The sequence below is a fragment of the Centrocercus urophasianus genome, unplaced genomic scaffold, assembly GCF_019232065.1.
Source record: "Centrocercus urophasianus isolate 14NV4802_14NV808 unplaced genomic scaffold, USGS_Curo_1.0 seq_15, whole genome shotgun sequence".
NCBI lineage: Eukaryota > Metazoa > Chordata > Aves > Galliformes > Phasianidae > Centrocercus > Centrocercus urophasianus.
In genome coordinates this window covers 31,718,733-31,746,640 of record NW_024884697.1, presented here as the reverse complement: position 1 = coordinate 31,746,640, position 27,908 = coordinate 31,718,733, and the positions used below count along the sequence as shown (strand labels likewise).

The 27,908-nt window shown below is 38.4% G+C and overlaps 1 protein-coding gene across 3 annotated transcripts in view; it reads right to left on the bottom strand.

Moving 5' to 3' along the window:
* The window catches only part of SRGAP1 (SLIT-ROBO Rho GTPase activating protein 1), a 137,147-nt gene that overhangs the window by 36,321 nt on the left and 72,918 nt on the right, over positions 1-27,908 (bottom strand). For all 3 annotated transcript variants that reach the window (XM_042815996.1, XM_042815994.1, XM_042815995.1), the window contains exons 4-10: positions 23,642-23,704; positions 15,585-15,767; positions 15,117-15,245; positions 5,948-6,169; positions 5,057-5,158; positions 2,405-2,602; positions 2,200-2,284 (exon numbers count right to left, since the gene is read on the bottom strand). In XM_042815996.1, the coding sequence (XP_042671930.1) occupies positions 2,200-2,284; positions 2,405-2,602; positions 5,057-5,158; positions 5,948-6,169; positions 15,117-15,245; positions 15,585-15,767; positions 23,642-23,704 (982 nt within the window). The remainder of the gene's footprint in view (positions 1-2,199; positions 2,285-2,404; positions 2,603-5,056; positions 5,159-5,947; positions 6,170-15,116; positions 15,246-15,584; positions 15,768-23,641; positions 23,705-27,908) is intronic.

The window sequence follows — 27,908 nt, the reverse complement described above, 5'->3', positions numbered from 1 at the left end:
CCTCTTCCTCTCCCTCCTATTTTCTCCTGCATTGTGTAGTTTGGCACTGTGTTATTTGTCAGCTGTCTTGCTGACATGGAAGTTTCCAGAAAAGGCAGAAAGGCAGTTTAAGTAGAGAAGGAGAGCTCACTTCCTAAAAAAAAACCATTTCTATAGTAGCTACACTAATCATGTTCTTAACTTGACAGTAATTCTACTCTTTCAATCTCCTCACTCCAGGCACATGCAGAATACAGGTTTTCCTTCCCAGGCATGTACACTGACATGTCTAAAAAAATAGGGAAATGAAGTTTTTTTACCTACAAGAACAAGGGCTTTTGCTCCAAATACCAGCTTTGAATGAGCGTGTCCACATTTCAGATATTATTCGTATGTGCTACAGCATGATGACAGAAAAATAACTAAGTGGAAAAACACTGTGGGCAACAAAGATAAACAATTTGGGGTTACAGCTGTCGGGTCAAAGGGAACTCTTCAAACCGAATGGTCCAAGCACGTCTGAGAGAGGCTAAACATCCCTGAGTCTGACGGAAATGTATCACTTAAGTCATGTTGCCGAGCAACTTTCCTTTGATACAGTTCTGCCCTCATATCTCTCCAGCACGCATTAGGCAAGGGGTTCTACCGTCTTTTATCGTTCTCCCTTCTTCATATATTCTGCTGGGCTTCTAAATAACAAATATTCACTTCATTTTTCCAAATACATTTTCTGTGAGCATTTGAAGGTAAATATTTCTAATTTTTGATCAACATAGATGCATAGTGTTTTGTGGGAATAAACTGCTTAACACATGCAACTAAATCCTACTAAGTGAAAACTTTTATGAAAAAATCTAGTTAGTTGCCTGAAAACAATTACTATCTTCTACAGTCCAGGCTTACAAGAAAATGTTGCCTATTTCATGCTCAGTCACCCCCTGAACCTGGGCTTAAATTTGAGTCACAGCCACAGAAATGCTAAAAGCTCTTTAGGAACCTTCTCAACTGGATCTGTGGAGCTGGAGTTTTATATCAAAGGCACGACGAGATCTGATTAACAACACATTTTTGGCAGTAAAAAGAAAATAAACTGACACATCCTGTTGCTCCTCAGAGAACAAGCTTCCTTTCTTGTGCCTGGACTTTGAATTATATAGTCTTTAACCTTCAGGAGAGGGTTTTTATTCTTTCTGGTGTAATAGACTTCTTCCCAAAGTATGTAAAGCCCTGTGTGGCTAGTCCTCAAGGCATGTGGGACAATTCTCCTTTTCCCTTTTGGTCCACGAGAAAGTGCCTGCTGGGAGGGCTGGTAACAGGTGGGCTCAAACTACGCACAGTGCCCAGTTCAGTACTGTCCTAATTCAGCTCGTTTGATCATGAGCATCTGCTGATTTGGTTTATATTTTAGGAGGATGTATTTTTAATAATTGTGGAGTAAGTTTAGGAGAAAGGATAATTCTCTGCCATCACAATTTGTAAAAATTCAAATAATTTTATGTGCAATACTGATAATTATAGGTATTTCTAAATGAATTGCTATGTCTATAGGTATAGTGCTATTCATTAAGTTTTCGCTCACTTCACTTCACAATGAGAAAATATTATGTAGAATCCTACACTAATTATGTCTACAAGAGTATGTCTAGTGGCAGTAGATGAGGAGCTACAGCATAGCAGGAATGACAGCGAGGTCTGGATGTCAACTACTGCCTTTCATAAATGCTCCACTGAGTTATAAGGCTGCAAGAAGGACATTCGTGCCCATGTGTCAGACATGTTGCACTACTGAATCCATTGTAAATTATGCATGCTGGGTAATTTTGCATGCTAATTTTTCACTTTCCTCTGACTCTTAAAATAACCAAAAACTTGACACAAATCACTGAGACACAGAAACAGTGCATTTGTTACAGCTCTTAAATCACCCTGCATTGATTGTATCAGCTCTCCTTTCAAACATGAGATTTTTCATTCAACTGTTCCATCTTCACATATAGTCACTTGTCTAAACATTTGTACAGTGGAAATAAATATCTGTTGAAGAAATAAAATTGATTTATTCTCTGTATTCTTACCACTGTATCAAAACTATGACTGGTTAAAAATCTATGCTTAGTTGACAATTAAGCTTTAAGTTTCTTCATTTTCTCCAAAATATCTCCTGCGTTTCAGTGGGTTCACAGTCTAGAAACACATGTACATACATTATATACTATTTACCTTCTCCAAGTGCCCTTTGCAGCAAGTCATGTTTTGCTTGAAGTTTTGTGATTAGATTACTACCTTCCAGATATTCTCTGAATTTCTGTAAAGGTGAAGATCAATCTATTACTATGCATGTTACACAAATTCCATGAATTTCTGCACAACGTTTACTTAAGGTGTTTGATCTGTTATCACACGAATGAGGAAGCACCCAACATACCATGAAATAGAATTGCTCAGTTTCCTGCTGGTTAGCCCTTCTTTTTGCAATGCTAGGTTTACTTAAGTATGTCTCAGAGACTGTTGACTTCACAGATTCTGTTGAACGACTATGCTGAAAACATTCGGACACATCATAATCTTCAATGGTGACCATATCTTGTATTGTCTGCAAAGTAGCCTCTGTTGTTTTCTTAACCTGGTATTAAAAAGCACAACTTACCGAATGGGAAGATAAATGCATACCAGAACAGCTTATAATGGAAGTTCATTATTCATACTAATTCTCTGGCACACTCCTCTGGCACACTCTCCCAAACAAACTGCGTCATGTGAATGTGAAAAATAAGATGTTCTATAACAGATATCTACATAACAGAAGAATGACATAATTAGATTTCACATCTAGCTCCCTGCTTTACCACAGTACAATCCACAAACATTGATGTACTCTTCTGATCACTGCACAGCATTCTCAAACATTTGTTTCCTGAAATTAGAAATGTGGAATGATTTGATTATGATCCCTAATTTGGGACAACAAACAATAAATGTTATAGGCTGTTCTGGAGGGTCAACTCTCCAGCATACAGCTAATCTGCTAGGCTGAATGTGTACATTAGAGGATCTGGTTGGCAGAACATGTTCCTCTATGATAAAAATCTGTGGCACTGTTATGTAGAGTGCTGTGGTGTGAAGCATAATGATGTTTGCACTGCATAAGTACAAAACACAGCTGGAAAGAAGGCTGGAGAAAAAAAAAAAAAACAACTTAGACCAGCCTCACAGCACTTCCTACAAATTGCAAAGAGCAGTCATAGTGGAAACCAGGGGATGGATGCCATGGAGCAGGGGATGCAATGTATCCACAATGCAATAACTGGCAAGATTGACAAGGATGTCATTTACCTCTCAGTTCTGCTTCACTCTCTAGCAGAGATAAAAGAATCATGCACACTTATTATGTAGGAAAATATCTTTGTACCTGACAACATGATTTCTCCCTCTATGCCCTTGCACTTACTGGTGAAAAAAATTATTCCCTTTTGTCTTTACTACCTTGAGACACTTGGTGAATTCTAGTTTATTTTTTAAGACTACCGCACAGGTCTCATAGACCTCAACATTTTGTTCTAGGCATTCAAGATGTAACATAGAATGAGAAAAACCTGAATCTCAAAAGTTTATCAAAAAATTACACCAAAAAGTTAAACAGCCTCTATGATTTAATTTAGGTGCAGACATCCATTTAAACTGAAGGCCTTTAACACTGCCTTAAATTGGATAAAAGTTCAATTTCTACCCACAGTGGGGCCTCTTTCTACCGCTAGACCAGACGAAAGAGAACAGTATTGTTTTTTTGCACTTGACCAAAACAGCTTTTTATTTTACTAGGTGAGCTATTCCCATGACAATCATTCAGTATTCCTGTTTATAAATAGCTGCAGCTGAAAGCATAGCAGACTTCGACTAAGCTACCACAAATGACAGTCTAAATTCCTTTGACCTTCAGAAGTAGCAATCTGGGGAATGGACAGAGGGTGGTCACAGACGACAGACACCAGGTGTGATCAGTAGCTTTTGCCACAAAGATGCAAAAATAAAATATGTCCTACAAGTTTTCACTGACGCATAAAACTCACTACTGTGACTGCATGGACAGGAAAAAGGCGAAGTTCACAAATACCTATAAAGCAGGCAAGGATCTAGCTATCCTTAAATGATACAAAAACAAACTGTAGCACTCTGAGTAAATGAAGTGCTCACACACATACCTTTACATAGTTAGATACATCAGGAGTCTTGTTAGAGTTTTAAACATATCATACAGGTACCAGCTGAACAAGAAAGACTTCCAGAAATGCAGACCTTGGTGACATTTAATGACACTTCCTAAATGGTGCTCTTAATACCTCTGGAAATGCCCCCAAATTCAAGACATTCGAACATTTTGTAGCAGACATGAAAAGTGGTAGTTTTGTATCTGAATGCATATTTAATCTCCAAAGAGTTGAACAACTGAAAAAGCTTAGTGAAGATTTTGTGGTTTTCCATGCCTATCACATCCACAAGAGTGGCTACAAAAGGAGGTTCTACACAGCATTCTGCCAGTGATCTTCAAAATTAAGTTCTATACCAGGATATCTGGGTTTCAGGAAGTAAACCAGAATGAAAGGCATGTAAATGTAGGAAAAAATCAGCATGTTTCAACTCTTTCCAGTTCAGTAGTTCCCTAAAATTGGACAGAGAAGTTATCAGGAAAACAGTGATATCAGTAATTCAAAAGCGTGCTAACAGAGTAACAGTAAGTAAGAGTAACAGTAATACAAAAGAGTGTGTACAACCAAATATTTGGTAAAAAAAAAAAAAAAGAAAAGAAAAAAAAAGCACCATGTAGAATACAAGTTTCCTTAAGGAGTAGAATTATGTAGAATTACTCTCTGAAATATCAGGGTGAAGTAAATACAAGTGTTAGAAAAAAACAACTACTTATTTCTGTTGAAAGACATTACACAGTTTATGAAGTTCATTTTCATATTTTCATACAATTCTTCACATTTATGAATTGCTAAATATAAATGTGAAAGCAGAATAAAATTACAAAATTATGGAATGGTGCCTGATGCACAGCCCATGCACACACAGACCTTACCTCCTCATTTTCAATTTTGAGAGTGGCCAATCGTGACTGCAGTTGCTGATATCTAAGCATAAGCTCTGCTTGCACAGGCTGCTGGGCAGTGACTTGACAAACCTAACAAGCAATCAGAAAGAGCTGTGAGATGTAAGGAAGAAAAATGAAATCAATTCTTCAGTTGCTCTCCTCATAGCTATGGAATTCCCACCAAAGCCACCAAAATGTAATAAAGCAGACAATAAAGTATATTCATCTAAAGTAAAGTATTTACTTTAAAGTATTCATGTGCTACAGAGTATGGAACTATATACGTCTTAGGAATACCAAACATTTGCATGACTGCCTTGTGCTGTTGACTCTCTGTCATATAGAAATGCAAACCCTGGAGCTGCCTTCCCCTAAAGATGTATGTTCTGCATCCTGCTTTTCTACCAGCCTTTAAAACAACAGGACAGAGTGCAGCTGGGGAGCACTGTGTTCTTGAAATAATCAGATGACAAAATGAGAGAGGAAGAAGGGGAAAGCACTACATTTCAGTGAGCACAACTTGGAGATCTGCAGTTGCCCTCGAACAGCAATCACAAGTGCCATTATAGGAAAAGTAGGTAGTGAAGACGAAATCACTTTGTACGTCAGTGCTGGGCTGAGCACAGGCTGTCCGGAAAATGTCCTGGTATGTCATAATGGGTAATACTGAATATTGTAACACACAACTGCATTTACTTTAGAACTCTGAAGAACTCCAGAACAGTGCTGCAAGTTTTGCAAAAGCTTACTGCTGAACATTTGCTTCTGGATAGTAAGCAGCTCTTACCAAGCTGTGACTTTGTAAAAGGTGATAAAATCTCTGTCTTTTTCTACAGGAACAAAAATAATCTCTGGGGGGATATTTGTCACTATACAGACCTCATCACCCATATGAGACTGGAACTCAAATTTCATTGGTGGACAAAAAGCAGTGGGGAACATTTCCATGAATCTCTGCTTGTCACTTCGAGGCTCCAAGCTGTCAACTGCATTTTCTATGATGTCAAGGCCCTCATGCCTGGAAGTTTCAAGGTTATACTCTGCAGAAAGATACGTTCTTAGGGCTCTGTTCAGACTTGCGTGGTATCCAAGATCACAACACTAATAACATAGTAAAGGGAGAAGAAAACAAATTAAAAAGCAGGAACACTATAGCCAGGACTGCAATATCAGAAACACAATAAAGAGAGATAAAAACCAGTTAAAAAGCAGGAACACTGTTCCAGTACCCCAGATCACAAATTATCACTAAAATTTTCTGTCTAGGAGCTTTTCTGTCTTCAAAATACTTTATGAAATACCTTGTAATTTTAGTATTAGGGTTAAGACAGTAAGTATTTTGCATTCTCATCCTACTGCAAAGACTAAAGGACTGTTTTAGAAAAGAGATCAAGTGTACAAGTATGGCAATTTGTCTTCTGGATTCAGATAAGCTATGATCACATTCACAGAGAAAAAGTTTGGGACTTCACAAAGAAGTGGGCTTTTCAGTATAACTGTCAGGTCATCTATTCAAACAGATTTAATATTCTCTACCATCTAAGTCAAAGCTAGCACCTAACTGAACATTAACCATTTCCTGCTCATAATGGCTGTGCCCAACCAAAAAGCCCCATATCTGTCTCCCACATTAGTGACCCATTTAAGATGTTTTTTGATGCAGTGACAATGATTTAACATCCCTTCCCTTGGCAGTACAGGCATATTTACCTTATGCTCAGACAGAGGCAGCAGTGCACATCATTACTAAATACAGAAAGTTATAATTTATGCCTTTTTTTTCTAGGAGTGAGAGTAACACTGGAATGTAATTGAAATCTAATTGGTAAAGTTCTGTTTGTTCGTGAATTTTAAGTATGCTAGGTTTGCATTATTCATGATTGCTTAATATTTTAGAGGAACAGCTCAATATATTTTTAAAATGTCACAGCAGGGGTATATCAAGTAGCTGTTTTCTTAACTCCCCCACACATTACACAGTAAACAATGTCTTCAGCTTCTACTCAGTGAGCTTCCAGGTAATGGCACAAGTAATGCAAACCTTCGTGTCACATCTATACTCAAACATCAATCTGCTAACAGTTGCATACAAAGCAATGTTAATCTGAAATGTGTCTTTAGGCTTGGCTCAGTACAGAGTGAAACTGACCAAACATCTGTTGGTACACAGTCAGCAGCAGACAAAAATATCCAACATTTCCCATCTCACGGAGTGTATGCAGGAAATCACTGCAGTTTTAGGAGAGATCTGTCCCAGTCAGAGGACAATGCCTCCCTGGCACAGACAGCACGCTGCCTCCACTCCCCTCTTCTTTTCCAGGTGATCCCCCACAGCTTAAAATCATCCTTCCCTGCAAGTTGCATTTGGGTAAAGAAGCAATTTGAATTCAGTCCACTGTCTATATGCAGCCCCCCTTCCCAGCTATTACAAACTCCTAGGCCTCATTGAATCCTTTCCCTTTTCCTTTTACAAAATAAACAAACCACTCACACCTTGCCTCACATACACTCATTATGAGTGATTAAACTGCTCTGAAATCTGTCAAGGCTGTCTGTTGAACTCAATATGAATGCCAAAACTTCCAGACAAACTTTTGGGCTTAGCAAGTATTCTGGGTAGTTACAGGCAATGAGACACTGTTCTACCCATAAACTAGCTCTTGAACTATTTACAGAAAAAAAAGAACATGTCATGTTCAATCAAATGCACGCAGCTTATCCTCTTTCTTTTGCACTTATACAACAGAAGAGCCACTCAGCTTTCATACTAAAGGCCATCCATATTTCAAAGACATCCATTCTATAAAATACTGTTTCTAAAAGGAAAAAAATCTCCTGGTGTTTTTCTCTTGTTCTGCGTCAACTCAGATCTCATATTTAATTCACTACCTTGGATGAAAAAGACAGACTAAAAGTGATGATAAGAAAGTGGATGAGGGCAGCTGTTTTATTTCATGTGCATTAGTTTCAGAGAGACCTCATGGAAGATTTAACTGAGAGGAAATAAGGGCAATGCTAGCTTTAGTATGGCCAACTACCCATGTGTTATAAAACTACAGGCATCTCGAGCCTGAATTTTGGAGGATTAACATAAAGCTCACTGATTTACAATCATAGATGTGTGGGTTTCTGAAGTAGCTGTTTCACAAGTTGAAATATAAGCTTGCAGCCTTGCAGCTTTATGCAAAATCTTCTCCATTTAACCCTTAATCTACTCAGTAACTATCACCTCCTCATGAATGAAAGCCACAGTTATTTTTGAAAGCAATGACAGCTGTACAGAGTAACAAATACGGCTTCTCAGCCAAGAACATGGATTCTTCAAGTGAAGCAGAGCAATCTAAGGTATTATAGCAGACTAAGGTATTTTCCTGCAAAACTAATGCCAGTGGAGCAAACAGTAACAAAATCTAGAACCTGAACTAATGCCTCATCACCAACGGCTCTTTGAATCAAACTTAAAATGCTGGGATGTGGATTTTGACTTCAAAAAATTCAGTAAAAGTTGAATTTGTCTGAGTAGCATTATATTTTTAAAAGCAAAATGAACACTCATAAAACATGGCAAGTCTTACTTCTGCCAGAAGGTAGTTCATTTTCTCTAAATTAGGGAGATATTCTTAACCTGAGAACAGCTCTGTAACAGTATCAACTCACAGCTATTCAGAGACAAGAGCACTCGTTTAACCAGCTAGTACTAGCAATGGTTTAGAAACAGAGGAGGCTAGAATGGAGAAAGAGCTTGATACATATGCTCATTATTGAGAATAATGAGGTAAGGCACTGCTACTAAACTGTTATCCCCACAGCACTGGAAAAAAAAGCCAACAACAAAACCCCAGTCCTTCAGGTGCTGCAAAAAAAGTATGCATGCATGCATATGTATGCAAATATACACACACTCATGCATTAATACATGATTTTCAGGAAAAAAACATAGATCCAAAAGACTTTTAAAGCTTAAAGAAGCAACCACACTGTTAATCAAAAGATCAGCACAGCAAGCTGACAGCCTGGATGGCTAATAAGACCTGCTATCAATCTACAGCCTAGAGAGAGATGGTGTCTGCTGATGCAGTAAGAAATGAAGATGAGAAATGAGAGAATGAAGTCACAGACTATGAATTTTATTGCATTTCAGGATTCATAAAGACTTTTGGTGAGGCAAAGTTGGGGGAGATGAGTGATGCATTTGGGATATGTGTGAAAAATTAATTTTGTTATTTGCATTTTACACTTATTTGGAATTAAATCTGAAGCAGTCTCAAGAGCATTTACTGTCTTTATTGCACCCCAGAGTATATTTAGGCTTGAACAAAACAGACTGCAGTGCTTAGCACAGAGCTGCAACCAAGTATCCAAGATGATCTTCATTTCATTTCAGTAACAATAATAAAATACTAATGCCATGGGTAGAGAAATTCATAAAAATGTCTTAACCTCTGAGTAAGTCACATTCTAATCATTTGTCTTACATAGACATCAATGCTCAAATCAAACAGATCTGACTGCACATGTCCTATTTATGAGAATTTTTAATACAGACTGAGCTGCACAAACTCCAGCCTAGTTTTAAAATTGCTTCCATCGATGATTAACAAAGAATCTTTACCCAGTAAAGTTTGTGACAGCGAAATATTCTCTAGCTTCCTAACATCATAATCAGGCATCAACAGTCAGTATGGTGTGTACACTATTGCTCATCAAAAATCCAGAATTTAAAAAAAATTCTATGTGTTAAATAAAGCTTATTCGAGGTAAAAAGCACTGTGCTGTTTTCTGCATGATTCACATGAAGAATAAAATTAATCCTATTCCTCACTTGAACTAGAATCGACTAGATATCCAACAGAGAAGAAATATTCAACAGAAAAAACAAATTCCTCTAAAACAATATGGACAGGGCAGAAATGTACTGTGCACATCAAATCCTTCTCATCCCTCCATTTCTCTGCAAATAATGCACAACCCTCAGCTTACTAACATTAAAACACCCGGCTAAGACTCCAGCAATATACATATATTTAAATCACAAGGGCTTAAGATGAACACATCATTTTAAATCAGAAGCCCCAAGTTTTGTTAATGAAGTGAATGAGTTGAACAGTTCACACCAAGCTCAGCCATGGAGCTGCAATTTAGGATTTTCCACGAGTCTCACAAATCAAGCTATAGAGGAACACCAATGAAAGAAAACTAAAGAAAAAATAAACCCCACAATCCTCCCCAGTCTTGCTGCAAACAGTGTATTGAATACTTCACTGAGTTTCTCCATGTCTTTATCTAATTTTCATCAGATGTACTTATCAGTAAAGTTGGAAAGCATTCAATATCATTTATGGGCAATGCCAAAAGCTCAGAGTGATCTGTATCCTTTCCACGTTAGCAGGAATTCAGACACAGAGGGTATGTAATCCCCTCCTACACAAAGTTCATGGAAGCACAGAAGAAAGGCAGATAGACAAAGTAGAAAAGGTAAAAAAAAAAAAAACCAACCCACCACTGCTCTGAAAACTCAGAACTGTTCAATTACACTAATAGATTTACAGAACGAGATAGTTTGGACTGTTGCAACATATGGTGAGTGGGAAGCATGTCTCACATTCCAATGATATAACACAAAAATCCTGCCAAGACTCTTTCATTTACAGAAAGCGTTTCCTTTGTGAAGTAGTAAACATTCTGTCTAGATACCAGTGCTTTCACAGAATATTCTGATGAAATACAAATGCCTGCAAGACACTTCATTTAAACAAGATCACAATCAGATTAAGTTGGCTCAGAATGAAATTCTAGTTACACATTTATTAGCCAAGTATTACAAAACAGTAATGGAAAGGGCAGTGTGGGCTTACAGCCCAGAAAGCCAACTGTATCCTGGGCTGCAAAAAGCAGTGTGACCAGCAGGTCAAGGGAACTGACTGTCCTCCTCTACTCTGCTCTTGTAAGAACCCATCTGGAGCTCCAGGGCCTCCAGCACAAGAGAGACATGGACCTGTTAGAGCACGTCCAGAAGAAGGCCATGTAAATGCCCAGGGCGTTGGAGTACTTCTGCTACAAAGAAAAGCTGAGAGCCTAAACAAGGGAAAACTCCACAGAGACCTTATTACATCCTTTCAGTGCTTAAAGGGGCCTAAAAGAAAGATGAAGAGAGAATTTACTTGTGTGTGTAGTGACAGGACAAGGCGTAGTGGCTTTAAATGGAAAGATGGTAGATTGAGATTAGTTACAAGAAAGAAATTCTTCACTACAACAGTGGTGAATCACTGGAACTGGCTGCCCAGAGATGCTGTGGATGCCCCATCCCTGGAGGTGTTGAAGGCCAGCTTGGACAGGACTTTGAGCACCATGACCTACTGAAAGATGTCTCTAACCATGGTAGGGGATTGAACTAGATAACCTTTAAAGGTATTTTACAATCCAGATCACTTTATGATTCTATGAAGAGTTTTCCTTCCTTCCAGCAACCTGCAAGCAGCAATAAAGTTCACAGTTACCAGACATGCTGTAACTAGAAGCTAAAAATTCATCATTCTTTAAGCAATTATCAGGAAAATTATCCATTATGTAAGGATAACTTCTCACTTGGGTGGCACCCTAGCAAGTATGCCATTTGCCCTTAGTTTTCTGCTTTCATTAACTATTTGTTGGCATCTTGTTAAATATTTTCATTTCATGGGCGGGACAGGTGGGTTGAGCAAGATGTACAGATGTAAGGCTGTAGATTATAGAAAGACATGTGGCAAAATAAAATAGAAGAAATCAGAGGAGGCAAAATAGGACAAAACTGTGAACAGGAAAAAAGAAAAACACTCAAAACGCAAAAAAAGACACATCATCACTCCCTATAGGAAAGAAGAAAAAAAAACCAAAATCACTGGGAGGGAACAAAGTTGGAAGGGAAAAGGATATATTTACAACAAAATTGACAGATTTTTAATGAATGTAGGTCATTCCAGAAGTAATGCCTATTTGTTTCCATGGAAACTGAAACAGATACAAAGAGCACATAACACTATCTGATAGAGCAAATTCTCAACTGCAAGCACTATTTTCAACATAGCACCATTAGCTATGCATTTTTGCCATTTTAGTGCCTGTATGCTGCGCTTGTGAAAATCAGCACCAGTGGAGGTGACCCGTGGTTTCACAGCTGCTATGATGGCACTGTTACTAGGAAAACATTACCCACACAGTCAGAAGGCATCAAATCCAGACTGTATGGTGAGTGTGGTGAGACAGTGCAGCCAAGACTGGCCATGTGCTCCACAGTCTTTAAACTGGCATGGAGCCTTACTGTGTTGCAAGAGAAAAGTTGTCTTCTTTTCTGGCCTGACTCTGGTTGTTGTCAATGTCACAATGCAGTAGTCAGAATTGATGGTTTGTCCTCATTCCAGGAAATCCAGATGGATCACTCCTTTCGTATCCCAAAAGACAGTGCATATCACTTTACCCTCTGAGGGCTGTGTCTTGAACTTTTTTCTTTGATGGGGGGAGGTTGGTGGCCCTGCATGTGGCAGGGGGGTTGGAGCTTCACGATCCTTGAGGTCCCTTCCAACCCTGGCCATTCTGTGATTCTGTGAATTCACAGGCCACCACTCTACGGACTTCCATTTCGACTCTGGCTTGTAGTGGCGACATCACATCCTGTTATTGGTAATGATGCAGTTCAGGAAACTGCCACCTTCAGCCTCACAGTGGCTCAACAGGTCCTGACAAACTTGCCTACAGTGTTCTTCCTGTTCCCGTGTGAGCATTCTTGTGTCCCACACGGCATAAACTCTGATAATGCAACACTGTCACCATTGTTTCCAATGTGTTGAAGCCGATATTCAGCTCCATGCACAGTTTGCTGATTGCAATCCGCTGATTCCTGTGGATGAACTGATGGAGATGCTCTTCATTTCTTGGTGTGACAGCTGGGTGTGGCCATCTGGATCATGGCAGGTCTTTCACATGACTTGCTACTGTTGAAACACACTACCTACCACCTCACTGCGCTCGCACCCATTGTTTGGTCTCTATAAACGTTCAATAAGCATCGATGAATGTCAATGGGTGTCATTTTTTCCACATGGAGAAATTCAGTGACGCACCTCTATTTCATAAGTACTTCCATGTCAGATGTAATTTTGTCAGACTACCCTTCTGCTGCCATCTGTCACATGGCAACAAAATATTATGGAATACTGGCAGGAAGGTTCAACTTAGTACTGCCATGTCACCAACATCTGCCTCTGGCATTGTGGGCAACATCGTAAAATAGGAGGCACTGCTTTTGGAGCAGCCCTCACGTTACTAAAGAAAGCAAATGACAAAGAAAATTGACTCTCAGTATTTAAAAGCTACAGAACTGTACATATATACACATATTCATACACAAAAATCTAAATATACGTACAAATATTTTAAAAATATACAAAACAATAGAATCACAAAATCATTAAAGTTGGAAAGGACCTCCAAGATCACCTAGTCCAACCATCCACCTACCACCACTAAACCACATTCCTTAGTGTACCACATCTACACATTTCTTGAACACATTTAAGGATGGAGACTCAATCACCTCAGGCAGCCCATTCCAGAGCCTAACAACTCTTCTGGAGAAGAAATTTTTCCTGAAATCCAACCTGAACCTCCTCTGGTACAACTTCAGGCCATTCCCTTTTGTCTTATCACTGTTATCTGGGAGAAGAGACCAATTCCCACCTCGCCACAACCTTCCTTCAGGTAGTTGTAGAGGGAAATAAGGTCTCCTCTGAGCCTCCTCTTCTCCATGATAAATAATCCCAGTTCCCTCAGCCGTTCCTCTTAAGACCTGTGCTCCAGTCCTCTCATAAATACAACAAAATGCAAGCAACTATTTTAATCCATTCATCTCAAGAAGTTATCTTCCCCTTTCTCTATCAAGCTTTGCAACTGCAGACAGTAGAAATAAAAAAAATTCTTGTAAAATGCTAAATTAATTTATACTGTACAACAAACCAGAACCTGTCTGGCTTATCATTGCACTAAACCTCCCACCAGAAATGACAGTGGGTGAATACTATTTACTCTTACAAGTAACAAATGTCATTGTTACGGGAGAAAGCACATTTAAGTATCAGTGGTAAAGCCACTGACTCATTTAACAGAATCACAGAATCACAGAATGGCCAGGGTTGGAAGGGACCTCCAGAATCACGAATCTCCAACCTGCTTGCCACATGCAGGGCCACCAACCTCCCCATTTAATACCAGACCAGGCTGCTCAGGGCCCCATCCAATCCGGCCTTGAACACCTCCGGGGATGGGGCATCCACAACCTCCCTGGGCAGCCTGCTCCAGTTAACACAGTGCTGTTAACACTATGTTGCTTCCTGAGGTTGTATGTGCTGTAACCAAATTTTCTTTAAAAATATATGATTGGTTTACAAAGAGGGTGAGACACGACAGAGCATGGGTTCTGCCCTCTGTGTCATCTAGAATGTCACTAATACATGTTCTGCAGGCAAAACGCTGGTATAGATCAGCATCATTGTATAACCTCATACTTCTAGGATATTCTCATGGCCTACTGGAAATCAGTAACAAGTTCTGCTGAAAATATAGAGAACTGATTCTGCGTGTTCTGCAAAATACATGAAAAAAACCAGCATGTAGTCAATTTAATTACTAAGTGAATGAATCTAAATGATTTTGAAGACACAAAAGAAGTTATTCTTATTGAGTTGAATACCATCATTACATGCCCACTTAAGATGTTTCTTTTCTAAGAAATGTTTATACTCCAGGAATACCTCTGTAGTACAAAATGGAATATTCAGCTTTTTTTGTGTGTTATTCCTGTCATATTTGTTCTTGCCACATGGGGAAGAAACATAATGTTCTAACTTTAGAGGAAGGTTTAGCATCTTATTGGTTCTTTATTTTGTGAAATGTTAAGCTAACAGGAAAATCTGAAACTTATATTATAAATGATGAACATATTGGAGGCAATCCATAAGATCTATTCCCTTTGAAAATAAAAATAGAGGATATTAAAAACAAATGTGCAAATACTTACATCAATTAAATCTGAAAGGTCATGAATATAGTACTTGAAAACAGAAGCATTGGTTGCTTCAAGGGTGAGCAGGTATTCATTACGGGCCTTAATAGATTTCAGCTTGTTTTCAGAATATTTTGCTTGACGCTAGGAAAGAGATTGTACATTAGTGTCTTTGAATGACTTAATTGTTGGTATCTAGCAAAAGCAGTAATGACTCAAGTGCACATTCCTATTAACAAAAACGAACCTTAACTGTCAGACTATTATACGTATAAAGTACTATAATATATAGTAAGAATTGTACTGGGAGTAAAGTATTCCTCCCTCTGAACTGCAATTAAATTGTCTATAACCCACTTCTAGCTTATTTGGTGTACCTTGCTTAATTTTATTTCCCAGTTGGGTTTCCCTGATGTTGTGCTACAGACCATCAGAAATGCACTGAATTTATTTCAAATGAAGCAAAATAAAAGGACTACTTACTTTTTCCTTCATTTTTTCAATCTTTTTCACAGAGCTCCGTCTTTGGTGCCTGTCTTCTAGACGTATATGAAAAACAGGGTCTCCTGACCTCCCAATCTGTTTTTCTTCTTGCTTCTCTGCTTCCTTCAGTTTGCTTTCTGCACTGATGCTCTCGGCATGATACATGTGGTATGTTTTCATGACCTGCAAAAGACAGAATGAAAAGGGAGTTAGGAGAAAGTAAAAACGTACATATAGAAAAATGACAGGGGCCATTAAGTAAAATGTTCTCCTACAAAGATGGAGCTTGAGTAATTTTCTTGGTCAACAGAATTGCCACTATTCACTTTAAAGTAATAATAAGTATATATAAAACTCTAAATGTTCAGAGTGCTTCAACAGGCACAGTGAATAAAGAGGAAAATGATGGAGAACTAGTCATCATGTAAGTGTCTGAGACTGTCTAGTGTTCTGCCTTGCTTCTGCTGAGAAAGGCGCTGTACCTCAGAAATATTTTAGTAGGTGATTAAGCAGAAAGCTATGAAATATTTCAGTCAGTAATTGTATAAAATATTTTCTAGGATTTTTTTCTTATTTTTCTATCGGGAAAGAACCAAACCCTTGTTATTATACTTCAGGACTTTTATCTTTGTAAAAAATCGGAAATGATGAGCAATAAAACTAAATATCAGAGCCAAATCTATCTCACCTGCTCAGTACTTTGTTAATGATGGCCCAGCTGGGGACATCAAATGTTTGAGACTGGGAGGTCCACCTAGCTCTGAGGACAGGACAGGGAATCAGAAGCAATAGGAAGCTTCAGCCTGGGGATACATCCCTAATCAGATGGATTGGTATTGAAGGCCCGGAAAGAAATTGTGTTCAACCATGCAGCCAGTGGATTAGGCATGACACAGAACTGGCCAGCTCTCCAGACATGATCTGGAGAAAGAGCAGTTTGATAGGTAAGCCTTAAAGACAGTCCCTCATAGCCCCAAGTTAATAGCAGCATCCCTCCCACACGCACACTTGCTCTGTAGCTGAGAAAGCTTGGGCCACCAGACTACAAATACATACAAGATACAAGTTAGGAATAAGGTGGGGAGGCACCCCCAGGAGGACAATGTCTTCCTCTCTTCTTCACAGGATGCTGGAGCTCTCTCTCCAGCAGATGTCACTTTTGGGATCAGCCCACGCAAACACTTGCCTCCCCTGCAAAGGATGCAGCCATGGAGGAGTAAAAGGGGCTGTTACACCTTCAACAGGGTTTTGCATGGCTGCTGAAGAGACAGACTAGTTTGGGAAACTGCCTTGAAAATGAGACAAGTAACTTTTCTAACTGAGAAGTTAGGGCAGCCCGTAGAGAATCCACAGACTGACAACACTAAAGGGTGTAAATTAACCTTTATCAATCTTCAAGCCATCCTGCATGTGGCTTCACATGGATCAACACAAACCAGTAGAACTCCACATCAGGTGAGTGGTGAAGACATCCATAATTGAAGTCCTATGCAATAGGACTTTACACATATTCACACTTCTCTGCCAGAAGGGTGCACAAAGGGAAAAGCTGGTGAACTCAATCTAAATGGATGGGGCATAAGCAGCTGGGCTGGGAAGAGGATGCAAGCCTGCAGAGCTGAGATCTGCCCTATTTTCAGGTTAACTACATACCCATGCTTGGCTTCCTATATCCACACTGATATACCACCACTGATATCCATCCCCAGGGACTTTAACTCATATAGACATAAGGAAATAATTACTGAAAAGGAATGCACTTCTTAAAGAAATTATGTATGAAATAAATAATAAAAGGCACAGAAAGAGATATGGCCCTACTAAAAACAATAGGAAAAGGCAACCAAGTACAACGATTTCACCCTTCTGTTTTGGTCCTTGTATTCAGTTCTTAAGTGCTTATTTACAGAATTCTACAGGTATTTCTTTTTATTTTTTTGTTCAGTGTCAGCTCTGGGAACTTTTCAGTTGGTAGGAGACGAAACTAATTTATTTGTCTTATCATCTAGAAAAGTTATTTTGTTGTATACTTTCCTTTTTTTTTGTTTGCTTGTTTGTTTGTTCACCATCAAAGAGAAAACAATAATAATATCTCTGAGGTTCCTAACAGCACATCTCAAAGCACTTGACTTTAGAACAAATCCTTGCTGTCACTTCTTGATAAAGGCAGCAGTGAATGCTGAAGTTTGTGAAGTGTTTTTTTTGAGTGCTACATAGCTCAGCATACTAGGACATACTACATAAGTGACTTTCTGAAGTGGCTATGACATTTCAGCCTGCCTCACTGTTAAGTGAAGGAGCATAAATACATCACTACCAGCTCTCACCAAGAAGTTTCAGAAGTCTCTGCACTGACTCCACTAACCCTCCGTCACTGAAGATCACTTCTTCCACTCACTGCATGCTCATAGCACAGACAACCAAACCCAGTATCACCATACACCCTGACTGAAAGCCAAGTTTTGTGTAAGAGCCACAGAATCATTAAGGTTGGAAAAGACCACTAAGATCATCTAATCCAACCATCGATCCATCACCATCATTAGCTTAGAATTTGCATGCTAAGTTACATATATATTAATCTTCCCTTAACATCACACCACCTTTTCTCTCAGAAGTATTTAAAAGATTGTTAAATTATGTAAAAGACAGTAACAGGCTTGTCTAATTCTTGAAAACAGACTTACTGAAAGAAGAGTTCTGAGATCCACAGATCCCAGAGCTGTAAATATGTAACAAATCCATAGATCTGCTATTCAAATGACAAATCAACTAACGAAATAAGTGATATAGCTTTTCAAATGCCCACCAAACTCTTGAACTGATAGACTATCCTGTGGGAGTATCCATCACTAACCGACTTTCATTAGTCTCCAAAGTGCTTATTGATCAGCTATCAGGTACACACTGAAAAGAGAACAAGGTTGTAATTTTGCAGATGCTGAACTGCCATCAAGACACACAAACTGCACTTTCTGCTGTACTCAGCAAGCATCGTTAAATGTATGCTAGTCCCTTTCTAAAATCAAATGGTGAGTTTATCACTGACTAGTTTAGCAAGTCTGTTACTGCAGACAGAAAATGTAAAATACAGATTTCTGATAGATAACTGAGTCAGACTGCAAGTAAATGTTATACAAACTATGTACCCTCCTACTTGCAGGTGACACACTTTACGCTTAGTGACATAAACTTCCATCATTTCTACGAAAGGGCAGCACACAGCACATAGAACGGTGAAAGGAACATTAGAGTCAGCACTTAGAAAATCAGTTTATTTAAACTCAGGATAATTACTGGGACAAGTGAAGCAACAGGACAGCAATTAGTGCCTTACTTTCATGGGCTACAAGCGGAATGTTCCTATAGCAAGGCTGTGGCCTTCATTTTATACATGAAAGCTTCTTTTCTAGAAAATTTTTTAACCTAACTACTGGCTGAATGTTTCTAAGTCAAAACACATTGTATTTATCATGAGTAGTCAAAGTAACATGCTTTATTTGTGTAATAAAATGGCATAATTAATAGCTTTTTCATAGCGTTTCTCAGGAAATAAGCATTTAACAGAGCAGAAGTTCATCTCTGTTGGAATTACTGAGTCTGAATACTTCCAAAATTGACTCTGGTAAGTAGTGAATTCTATTAGAAAGTGCAGTTGCAAGGAATTCATCATATCAGATCAGCTAGCGCTTTCCCCAGGAAGTAAAATCTTACGCCAATTCCACTACATCATTGGCCTCTAGCAGTTAAGCAGGCTTAATATTTAAACGTTTTCAGCATTCTTATCACTTCCAAGACAGCCTCTGATGTGGCTGCAGGAACAATCACTGATTTATTACTATCAATGCAGAATTACCAATTTCACCAGCTCTCAGATGTCTGATGTACTACAAGAAATTGAATGTAATTTTTTTACAAAGAATCCAGATTCCATGTTAATGAGTAAAGAAAAAAAGAAAACCTGGCAGCAACGACTCTCAAAAACTAAACAGCCAAAATTTTAATGAGTGAGATAAAACAATGCAAAATGCAAGTGGGACTGCTGCCTTAGTCTTATTTAATATTAAATTGTTTCTTCTGGATTGTATCTCGGACATTTTCGTTTTTCTGCAAGCCCTATATTTGTACTCCTGTATTTCTAAAAGTGTGATGCTGGGAAGTATAATTTGGAAAACCAAGTAGAAGACATGAAGATATTACAAGATACTGTAATTTTCAAGAGAAATGGAAGAAGAGTTTGGGAAGCTTTCTCTGCAGCAGTGATATCAAGTGTAAAATGAGTGATTTATTTCCTCTTCCATTCAACATGTAACAAGATTTCTAATCTCTCAGTTCACAAAGTACCCCAACCCAAACCCTTATACTCTTCTGTTTGACAATCCTTTTTTTTTCTTCTGGAATTGCTAGGAACAAAAATTCATTCTTTGACCACCTAGAAGTAGGCTCCTCTTTTCTCATTCCTGCTTGCTCCTTATGTAAAATACAGGACTAATAACACTGGCTGAAAAAGTAATAGAGAGGAATAAGAGATGAATGCAGTTGCTAGGATGTTGCAGACCTGAAAATACCAGTTGTCTGGCACAGCCAGAGAAAAGCCATGCATAATTAAAAGTACTTGCCACTTATAGTTTACTGAACTTGCAAGGATACAGATTGAAGCTTAGCTATTCAATTATTTTTAGCGTAATGTTTTGAGTAATAACATCAGGAGCAGAGCATAAAATACTGAGACCTAAAAATGAAATAATCTTAAAACCTATTTTCACTAGTAATGTGAGTAACCAAGAAAACATACAAATATTTAATGTAACATTTAAGTAAATCTTTTCTATGGAAGAGAGGTGGAAATTAGAAAGGGAAGTTTGCCTTATAAAAAATTCTGATTACTCCAATAAAATAAACCTACTTCACTCACAGGTTCTTAGAACACATTCTGCAGCCCTGGATCATCTTCTTCTGTTTATATTTTTTTTTATCAATCCTGTATGTGATGCATAATTTTAATTAAGATGACACAAGACATTGAATACTCCAAGGGAACAAATACAAGACCTATCACACATATCTCCTACTTTCAAGATAATTTCTAGTGATGTGAATGGGAAAAGAGGAATTACTAACTGTAAGCATGGAGAAAGATCTCCTAATGGAGTGCACTTCTAAAGAACAGTTACTTAACGTTCTAAAATGTCTGGGTTTTGGACCCAGATGTCTGTTTTGCTTTGGACATCTGACTGCAGTTCTGAGCTTTCCACACTCAGTAAAAAGCCAAATCACTCCGTGATTTCTTGAAAGACAGACTGAAATTTTCACTTATCTCTGAACAGAAAGAAGTTTTTTAATTGGAAATCACTGTACATTCTCAGTGGGAGGTGGTAAGTCCTTTCAACTTCTCAGTGCTTTATCTTTTAATTCCCTTGGAACAGTTTATTCTCTGCAAAATCTAGAGCAGGACTTACTGACTTAAGGAACTTGATCGTTGATGCCGATGGACAGAACTCCTTAACTACAGCAGTATTCAGATATGACCCATAAAGATGTTAATAATTACGAGGAACTTTGGAGGCATAAATGTAGTCTATAATTTCAGAGAAGGGTCACGAAATCATCTTTTATATCTGGCATCTTCTGTGATACAGATGACTATCATACTTGATAAGTATCATTGCGAATAAAGTTTATTATTCTGATCATTAGTAGGTTGTGCTTGAATTCAACCATTAAAAATACCATCGACAAACTGATATTTGTCCCCTCACACAGCTGCTTCAGGGCATTTAAACTTCAGTAAGGCTTTACACTTTAACAGTTATACTTTATGAAAGTACCATTCTTTTAAAAAAACAAACAAAAAAACCCCCCAGAATATATTGCACAGAGAGACTTCAATATTACTGTGCTTTTTACTGACTTGAAATTCTTTTGATTTCTTTTGGACAGAAAGATTTATATCACAACGACAAGACTAATTTTGCTTTTTTATACTTCTCAGAGTTTAAAACTGTTGATATTTGTTTAGGTAGGGTCACTATCACTTCATTCTCTAAACAGTAAATGTTACACAGAATTAAAATCCTATGTATGAGTGTTTCCATTTGTCTAGGTATCTTTCTAACTTCATGTACAGAAAATTACACAGATAAGCTGATGATCACCCTAATGCTGCAAACAGTGGAACAGATGCTACTCAGCACCATCCTGCCACTTTACTATGCAAAGCTTGCATCTGGCTAAATATAGGCACCTACAGCTGATCAAGTCCTTTCCAATCAGTAAAAAGCTAGACAACAGAGCTAATAGCATAGTAAATTTCATCTGAAGCACACACTTGCACCTGATTAGATGAAGGGTTCTGATCTCCACATATTACATTTTACTGACTGTAACTGGAAAACAGATGTCAAGATATTTGCACCTATGCTGCAGTTACGTAAAAATTAGATGTAGTTAATTTAATACAAAAAAATCAATAATTCAAATGGCACACATACTCTGTATTTTATCTATTTCAAAGAAACTATCTAGTTAACAAAAATCTTAAAGTCTAAGAAAGGAGCTGGTGTTCACTGAAAGACATAACATGGAAATTAGTATCTGAATAAATTTTTGCAGCTCTCAGTGGGAAGACATAGCATGAACATGAGTGAGACTTCTAAAACACAGTCCTGCAGATTTTCACTGGTAATTCAGCCAAGGATTTCAGAACATGCATCAGTGTTTCCCTATCCTGGGAGCACATGCACTAATCCCATGCCTTGCCAGGCACTGGAGTTATGTAACTGTTTAATTGGAACAAGCCTGTATCTTCAGGACTTAACTCACCACTGAAGTCCTGCTTGTGCAATGGCTCCTACAGTTGCTGATTCCCTACAGCTGTGTGAATTGTCTGAGGCTACCTCTACTTTACAGAAGCTGATTCTAGCACGTTTAACAGACTACAAACAGGCCCGAGGAAACAAGGCTTTACAATATCATACCCTACAGAATCAGTGGCTATTTTAAGAACAAAAAGCCCTAAAGAAAAACCCTCTAAAAAAAATGAAGTTTTAGGTATATTTTAGAAATTTCCACCCCGAACCACAGCCTGAAAGAATCTAAGGCAGTGGTACAGATGCACATTCATTTGGGTCTTTTTTTTTTTTGCAACCTAAGTTGTTCAAATGTTTGTCAACCTATCTACAAGTAGTGCACAATTTTTCCTAGATCAAATGAAAAGGAAATCAGAAGCACTCAATGTTTGACTGATCACTGCCTCCGGAGGGCTGGTCTCTGATGTTTTCCTAAACATCATTAAAATCCCAAATTGTTTCTTAATATAAATAACATGTTTGCTGTTGTTGTTGTTTTGCTTTGGGATTTTTGCTTTTTTTTTTATTATATCTCTCAAATATCATGGATAGGGAAGGGAGCAATCTAGAGACTGTTATGTAAGGTACTGGAGCATACAAGTTTCAGCTCTTTCAGGCTGAAGATAAAATACAGACATACCATTTCCCTGACAAGCAGGAATCAACAGACTTCTGTAAGAGGTGGATATTACCATTTTTTCTTCACTGTATTATCTATATTTAAAAAAAAAAATAAATCCTTGCTTTGCTCTTTCTTAAAAAATGTTGTTGGTACCTACACCCAAAATATTTTGGGAAACAGTTTTCAGACTTCACCCTGTACTGAGCTGTGTAGGTGAGTTTCAAAACTCTTCCTCAGATTTTCCACCAGCAGCAGTTTGCCAAAAGGCAGAAAAGAGAGAAGCCTTGCTCTGGTAAGCTCTGAGTAGAAAGGTCTCATTAATAACCAATGAAACTTATAATAAACTGGCTTAGCGTAGTCTGGGAGGAGAACAGGCTGAAAATAAAAATTAATCCTGAAAGCATTAGCATATGTGTTCTAAACAAGTTAGTGGTCTTTCTGCAAGAGATAATTCAGACTTGTGTAAGAAGACAAAAATAAGAACCTCCACTGGGGGTAACCTGCTAGATAAAAGAATACTTAGCACTTACAGAAGTAGTTCAAAACACAACTTGAATAAGATAAAGTAGGTAAGATACTGTACTCACTGTGTAAAGCTCGTTAAGAACTTTCATTAAGTCTTCATGAAGCTGGAATGCAATCTCTTTGCTCTGTAATTAAAAAAAAATCATTAGAAAAAAGAATGCAAAAACTGCAACATAAGCTTATCTCTTACTGTTAGCATTCATCGTTCATGCTAGTGAATGTAAGGGAGCTCACAAAGACATCATTCTGACAGTTACAGTGCACTAAAAATAAAGATTCAGGGAGACAGGGGTAGACAGACAACATCTAGACAGAAAACTTCTGGAGGGAAACCCGGAAGTAATTTAAGAGATATTCTCATGAAGCATTAGGAGACTAGGTGCCAACAGAAAGGGTAAAGTTTGGGATTAATGTTACAAGCCTTTTTAATGGAACAGATTGTGTACTGTTTTACAACTGCTATACATAAACTAAACCACATGGAATGCGATACTCTAGAGGGACGTCCCTCCCAGTTCTAGATCTAGAATAGTTTTTGTTTCTCAGCACATGCAATTATCTAAATATTTATGCAAGAAATAATTGTGGCTCCTCTTTGAAACAGATACTCAACTCCACAATATTTCACAGAGTGGGCTGCTGAAACAGCTTTGTTTAGCTTTCCTGGACTCTGGCTTTACTTTCATTCTGACCCAGAAAAAAGAAATGCTTGGCAGCAGTTATTAACAAAATCAAATATGTCAAAATAAAAGCATTTAATTAGAGTCTCATTCAAATATATTCCTTTGTCAGTTGTGCACTGCAGTTCAATCAGATGCAAGATTGAAGATTGACGATTTGAAGGCATTTGTACCACAGCCTTTGGAAAACAACTATAGAACAGAACTACGGCTTGTTAAACAGCCTAGCTACATCTTTTCAGCACAGTGTATAATTGTAACATACATGCTTTTTCCATGCACCCCCCCCTCAGTGAATGTACTGATGATTAGCCCAACTTCTAAAAACTCCAACTTCGTAATAAATAACGACATTAGCTATGAGAAGTACTTTGTATTTGGATAGAAGCCAAAGGAAAATCTTCTGGGGCAGCTAATCTCCAAAGCTGCTATCACATACTTTGCCATCACTAAAACACCTGCAGGAATAACAATTTCCAAATGATGATTTCCAGTGTAACACCTCATACGAAAAGAAGCCACAGCACACATCCCATCCACTACATCTTCGAAAAGAACAACCAACACACACAGTAGCTGGAACAGACCACTCACCAGATTTTTCTCCTATTTGCGGTTGGACTAGATGACCTTGGAGGTCTTTTCCAACCTTGATGATTCTATGATTCCAATCCTACTTTCATACCCAACTCCAGGTAGTATGTTAAGGAATCTGCCTTTCCACTTATCGATATTCATACCAACTTACCAACTTACATGCAACATGATTTTTAACTGACAAGAAACTAGAAATACAACCATGGAATTGCAGAATCATAGAATGATCTGTGCTAGAAGGGACATTAAACACCAACCAGTTCCAACCCCCTTCCATGTACAGGGACACTTCCCACCGGATCAGGTTGCCCAAAGCCCCATCCAAACTAGCCCTGAACACCTCCAAGGATGGGGCATCCCACAGCTTCTCTGGGCAGCCTGCATCCGTGCCACCACCCTCACAGAGAAGAATTTCCTCCTAACATCTAAATCTACCTTCTTTCAGTTTAAAACCATTACCCCTTTTCCTATCGCTATACCCCCTGATAAAGAATCCCTTCTCAGCTTTCCTGTAGGCTCTATTTAGGCACTAGAAGGCTGCAAGGATGTCTCCCCAGAGCCTTCTCTTCTGCAGGCTCAATAACCCCAACTCTCTCAGCCTGTCTTCACAGGAGAAGTGCTCCAGCCCTTTGACTGTCCCCATGGCCCTACTCTTGGCTCATTCCAACAGATCCGTACCCTTCTTTTGATGGGGGGTCCAGGAGCTGAACACAGTGCTATAAGTGAGACCTCACAAGGGCAGAGAAGAGAGGGACAATCACCTCCCTCAACATGCAGGCCATCCCTCTTTTGATGCAGCTTCACAGTAGACAGATATAATTGTACGAGTGTCAATACCTTTAAGGTAATTGTAGTACAGAGATTTACATCAAAATTGATGATTGTGTTTGGACTTTGAGTACTGTTCTACCTTAATCTTACTGAGGGGATTTGTGAATCCGGTTACCCCTCCCGCTCTTGATGGGCAGGACATGACAGCAGCCCAGGATACAATTGGCTTTCTGGGCTGCAAATGCACATCGTTGGCTCATGTTGAGAATTAAAAAAAACTTCTGAGAGATTCTTCCTCAAATTCTTCAACTGCATCAGCTGTAGTAACCAAGGTCCAGTAAGATAAATGCTCTGAAATTGAGTTACGCAGGTCTGCTGTGAAATTCCGCCTATTATTTATACTTGTAAAAGTTTGGTATTTTTCAAGATGTATGTTTTTCTATTGCAGTAACTTGAAAATTAAAAAAAGAAAAAAAGCTTATTACTTAAATTTCTTTGCAAACATCAGGTTACTCCTATCAAATATTAAGGACAAAAATTCATATGCATAACAGTGCCTAGACTGCATGCGGAGAGGATTGGAGGAAAGGATTGGAGAAAGACTGCAGATTCACAAGCTGCTGTAGGGAAACACAGTCAAAGCTTTAACAAAAATTCTGAATCATTTTTCATTGCTTTACATTGGCACCCTGCTTTCAAAAGTCAGCAGTGCAACTCTGACACAGCTTACACATCCCCTCAAAGATCCAAGAAATGGAGACCAGCAGTTTTTTCTTGGAAAGCTGTTCCTATAGCATTGAATACGAGCAGCCTATTTTTAAAATTACTTTAGGAGAAAGAAGAACAAAAGCTACAAGATAATAGACATTAAGACTGTTAGATGAAAACATATTCACAAGGGAAAAAAAACAGCAGGGATGAACTCCAGCTCCAAGCAATTTATCCCTATCAACTGTTGGTGAGCCGCCACCTCTTCAAAGCTGCTGACAGCTCAAGCCCTAAATACAGCAAGGTTGATTCTAAGTATTCTTCATGATTTAACTGGGCAGTGCGAAAGCTTTTTTTTGAAAGTGAGACAGAAGAGCAGATTTTTTTTGGTGGGTTGTTTTTTTTTTTTTTTTTTTCAGACTATTGTAAAAACAAAAACAAACAGAAAAAAAAAACCAAACAAAAAACCCCAACCAACCAACCAAAAACCAACCAAACAGAAAACCCAGTAAAAATCAGGGAGACACAGAAATGCCACGTGATCACAAATGAGTCATCCTTCCATCAGTTCAACTGGGGACTCAGCCTTCAGTACTCGTGTATATTATGTCAGCTTCTGTCTTTTTCTGATGAAAGATTTTGGTGGAATTGTCCAATAAAAATCAGGAAATTTGGTTAGCATTGGCAGCATAAACAGGATTAATTTTCAAGAACCAACACATTTTACATTAACATTTATAATCAAGAAATACTGACTCAAGTGCAAGCAACATGGCTTTTAGTGTGTGATATGCAGAGCGTTAGAGCACCAGATAAGAAGAGCATTTATTTTCAGTGGTTAATGGCTCTCCTATTTCTCCTTGATGCTGCCTATTCCCCACAGTAGTTCAGCATGCCTAGGAGCTTCTCCTCAGGGCAGCCAGACAGAACGTAAGACATGCATTTTTCTGGAGTTAAGCTGATAGCTCTAAGCAGGCCATTAAAACCTGAGGAACAATCACTGAGATGCTTCTTTATTCACTGTGTCCCAGGAAATGTATTAGCATCTATTAACCGAAAGAACATAGACGGTAATAAAAATGCTAGAGCCCATGCAAATTGCTGTTAAAAATATATTGGCTACCAATCTGGTTCAAAGCATGAAGAGACATTCTGAAGAAACTGCCATAGTGTGAAAGTTCTGGGGTTTCTTTTGTTGGTTTTTGTTGTTGTTTTTTCAAATATCTAAACTACTGGTAGGATAGATCATGCCTGTGCAACAGACACAAGTGAGTGTACCTAAACCAGCCTTTCAGCATATGCTCAATTTTCATGCTATTAGCAGTCCTTCTGATGTTCTCAAGATTAGTGTTTATTGAATAACAACTGATAAGCTTAGGATTTTAGTCCACATTAATACCCTTTCTCTGGAGACTGTAAGGAATTTCTGTCCATTCTGTCCATTGGGAACCCAATCTTTACTCATCTGTTTTTTTACTGAAACTTTAGGCAGTGGAATTGTTCCTGGAACTCTATGTTGTCTGTATTTAGCACACACAGTACTACTATCAGTTACATCATTTCGGGAAAATAT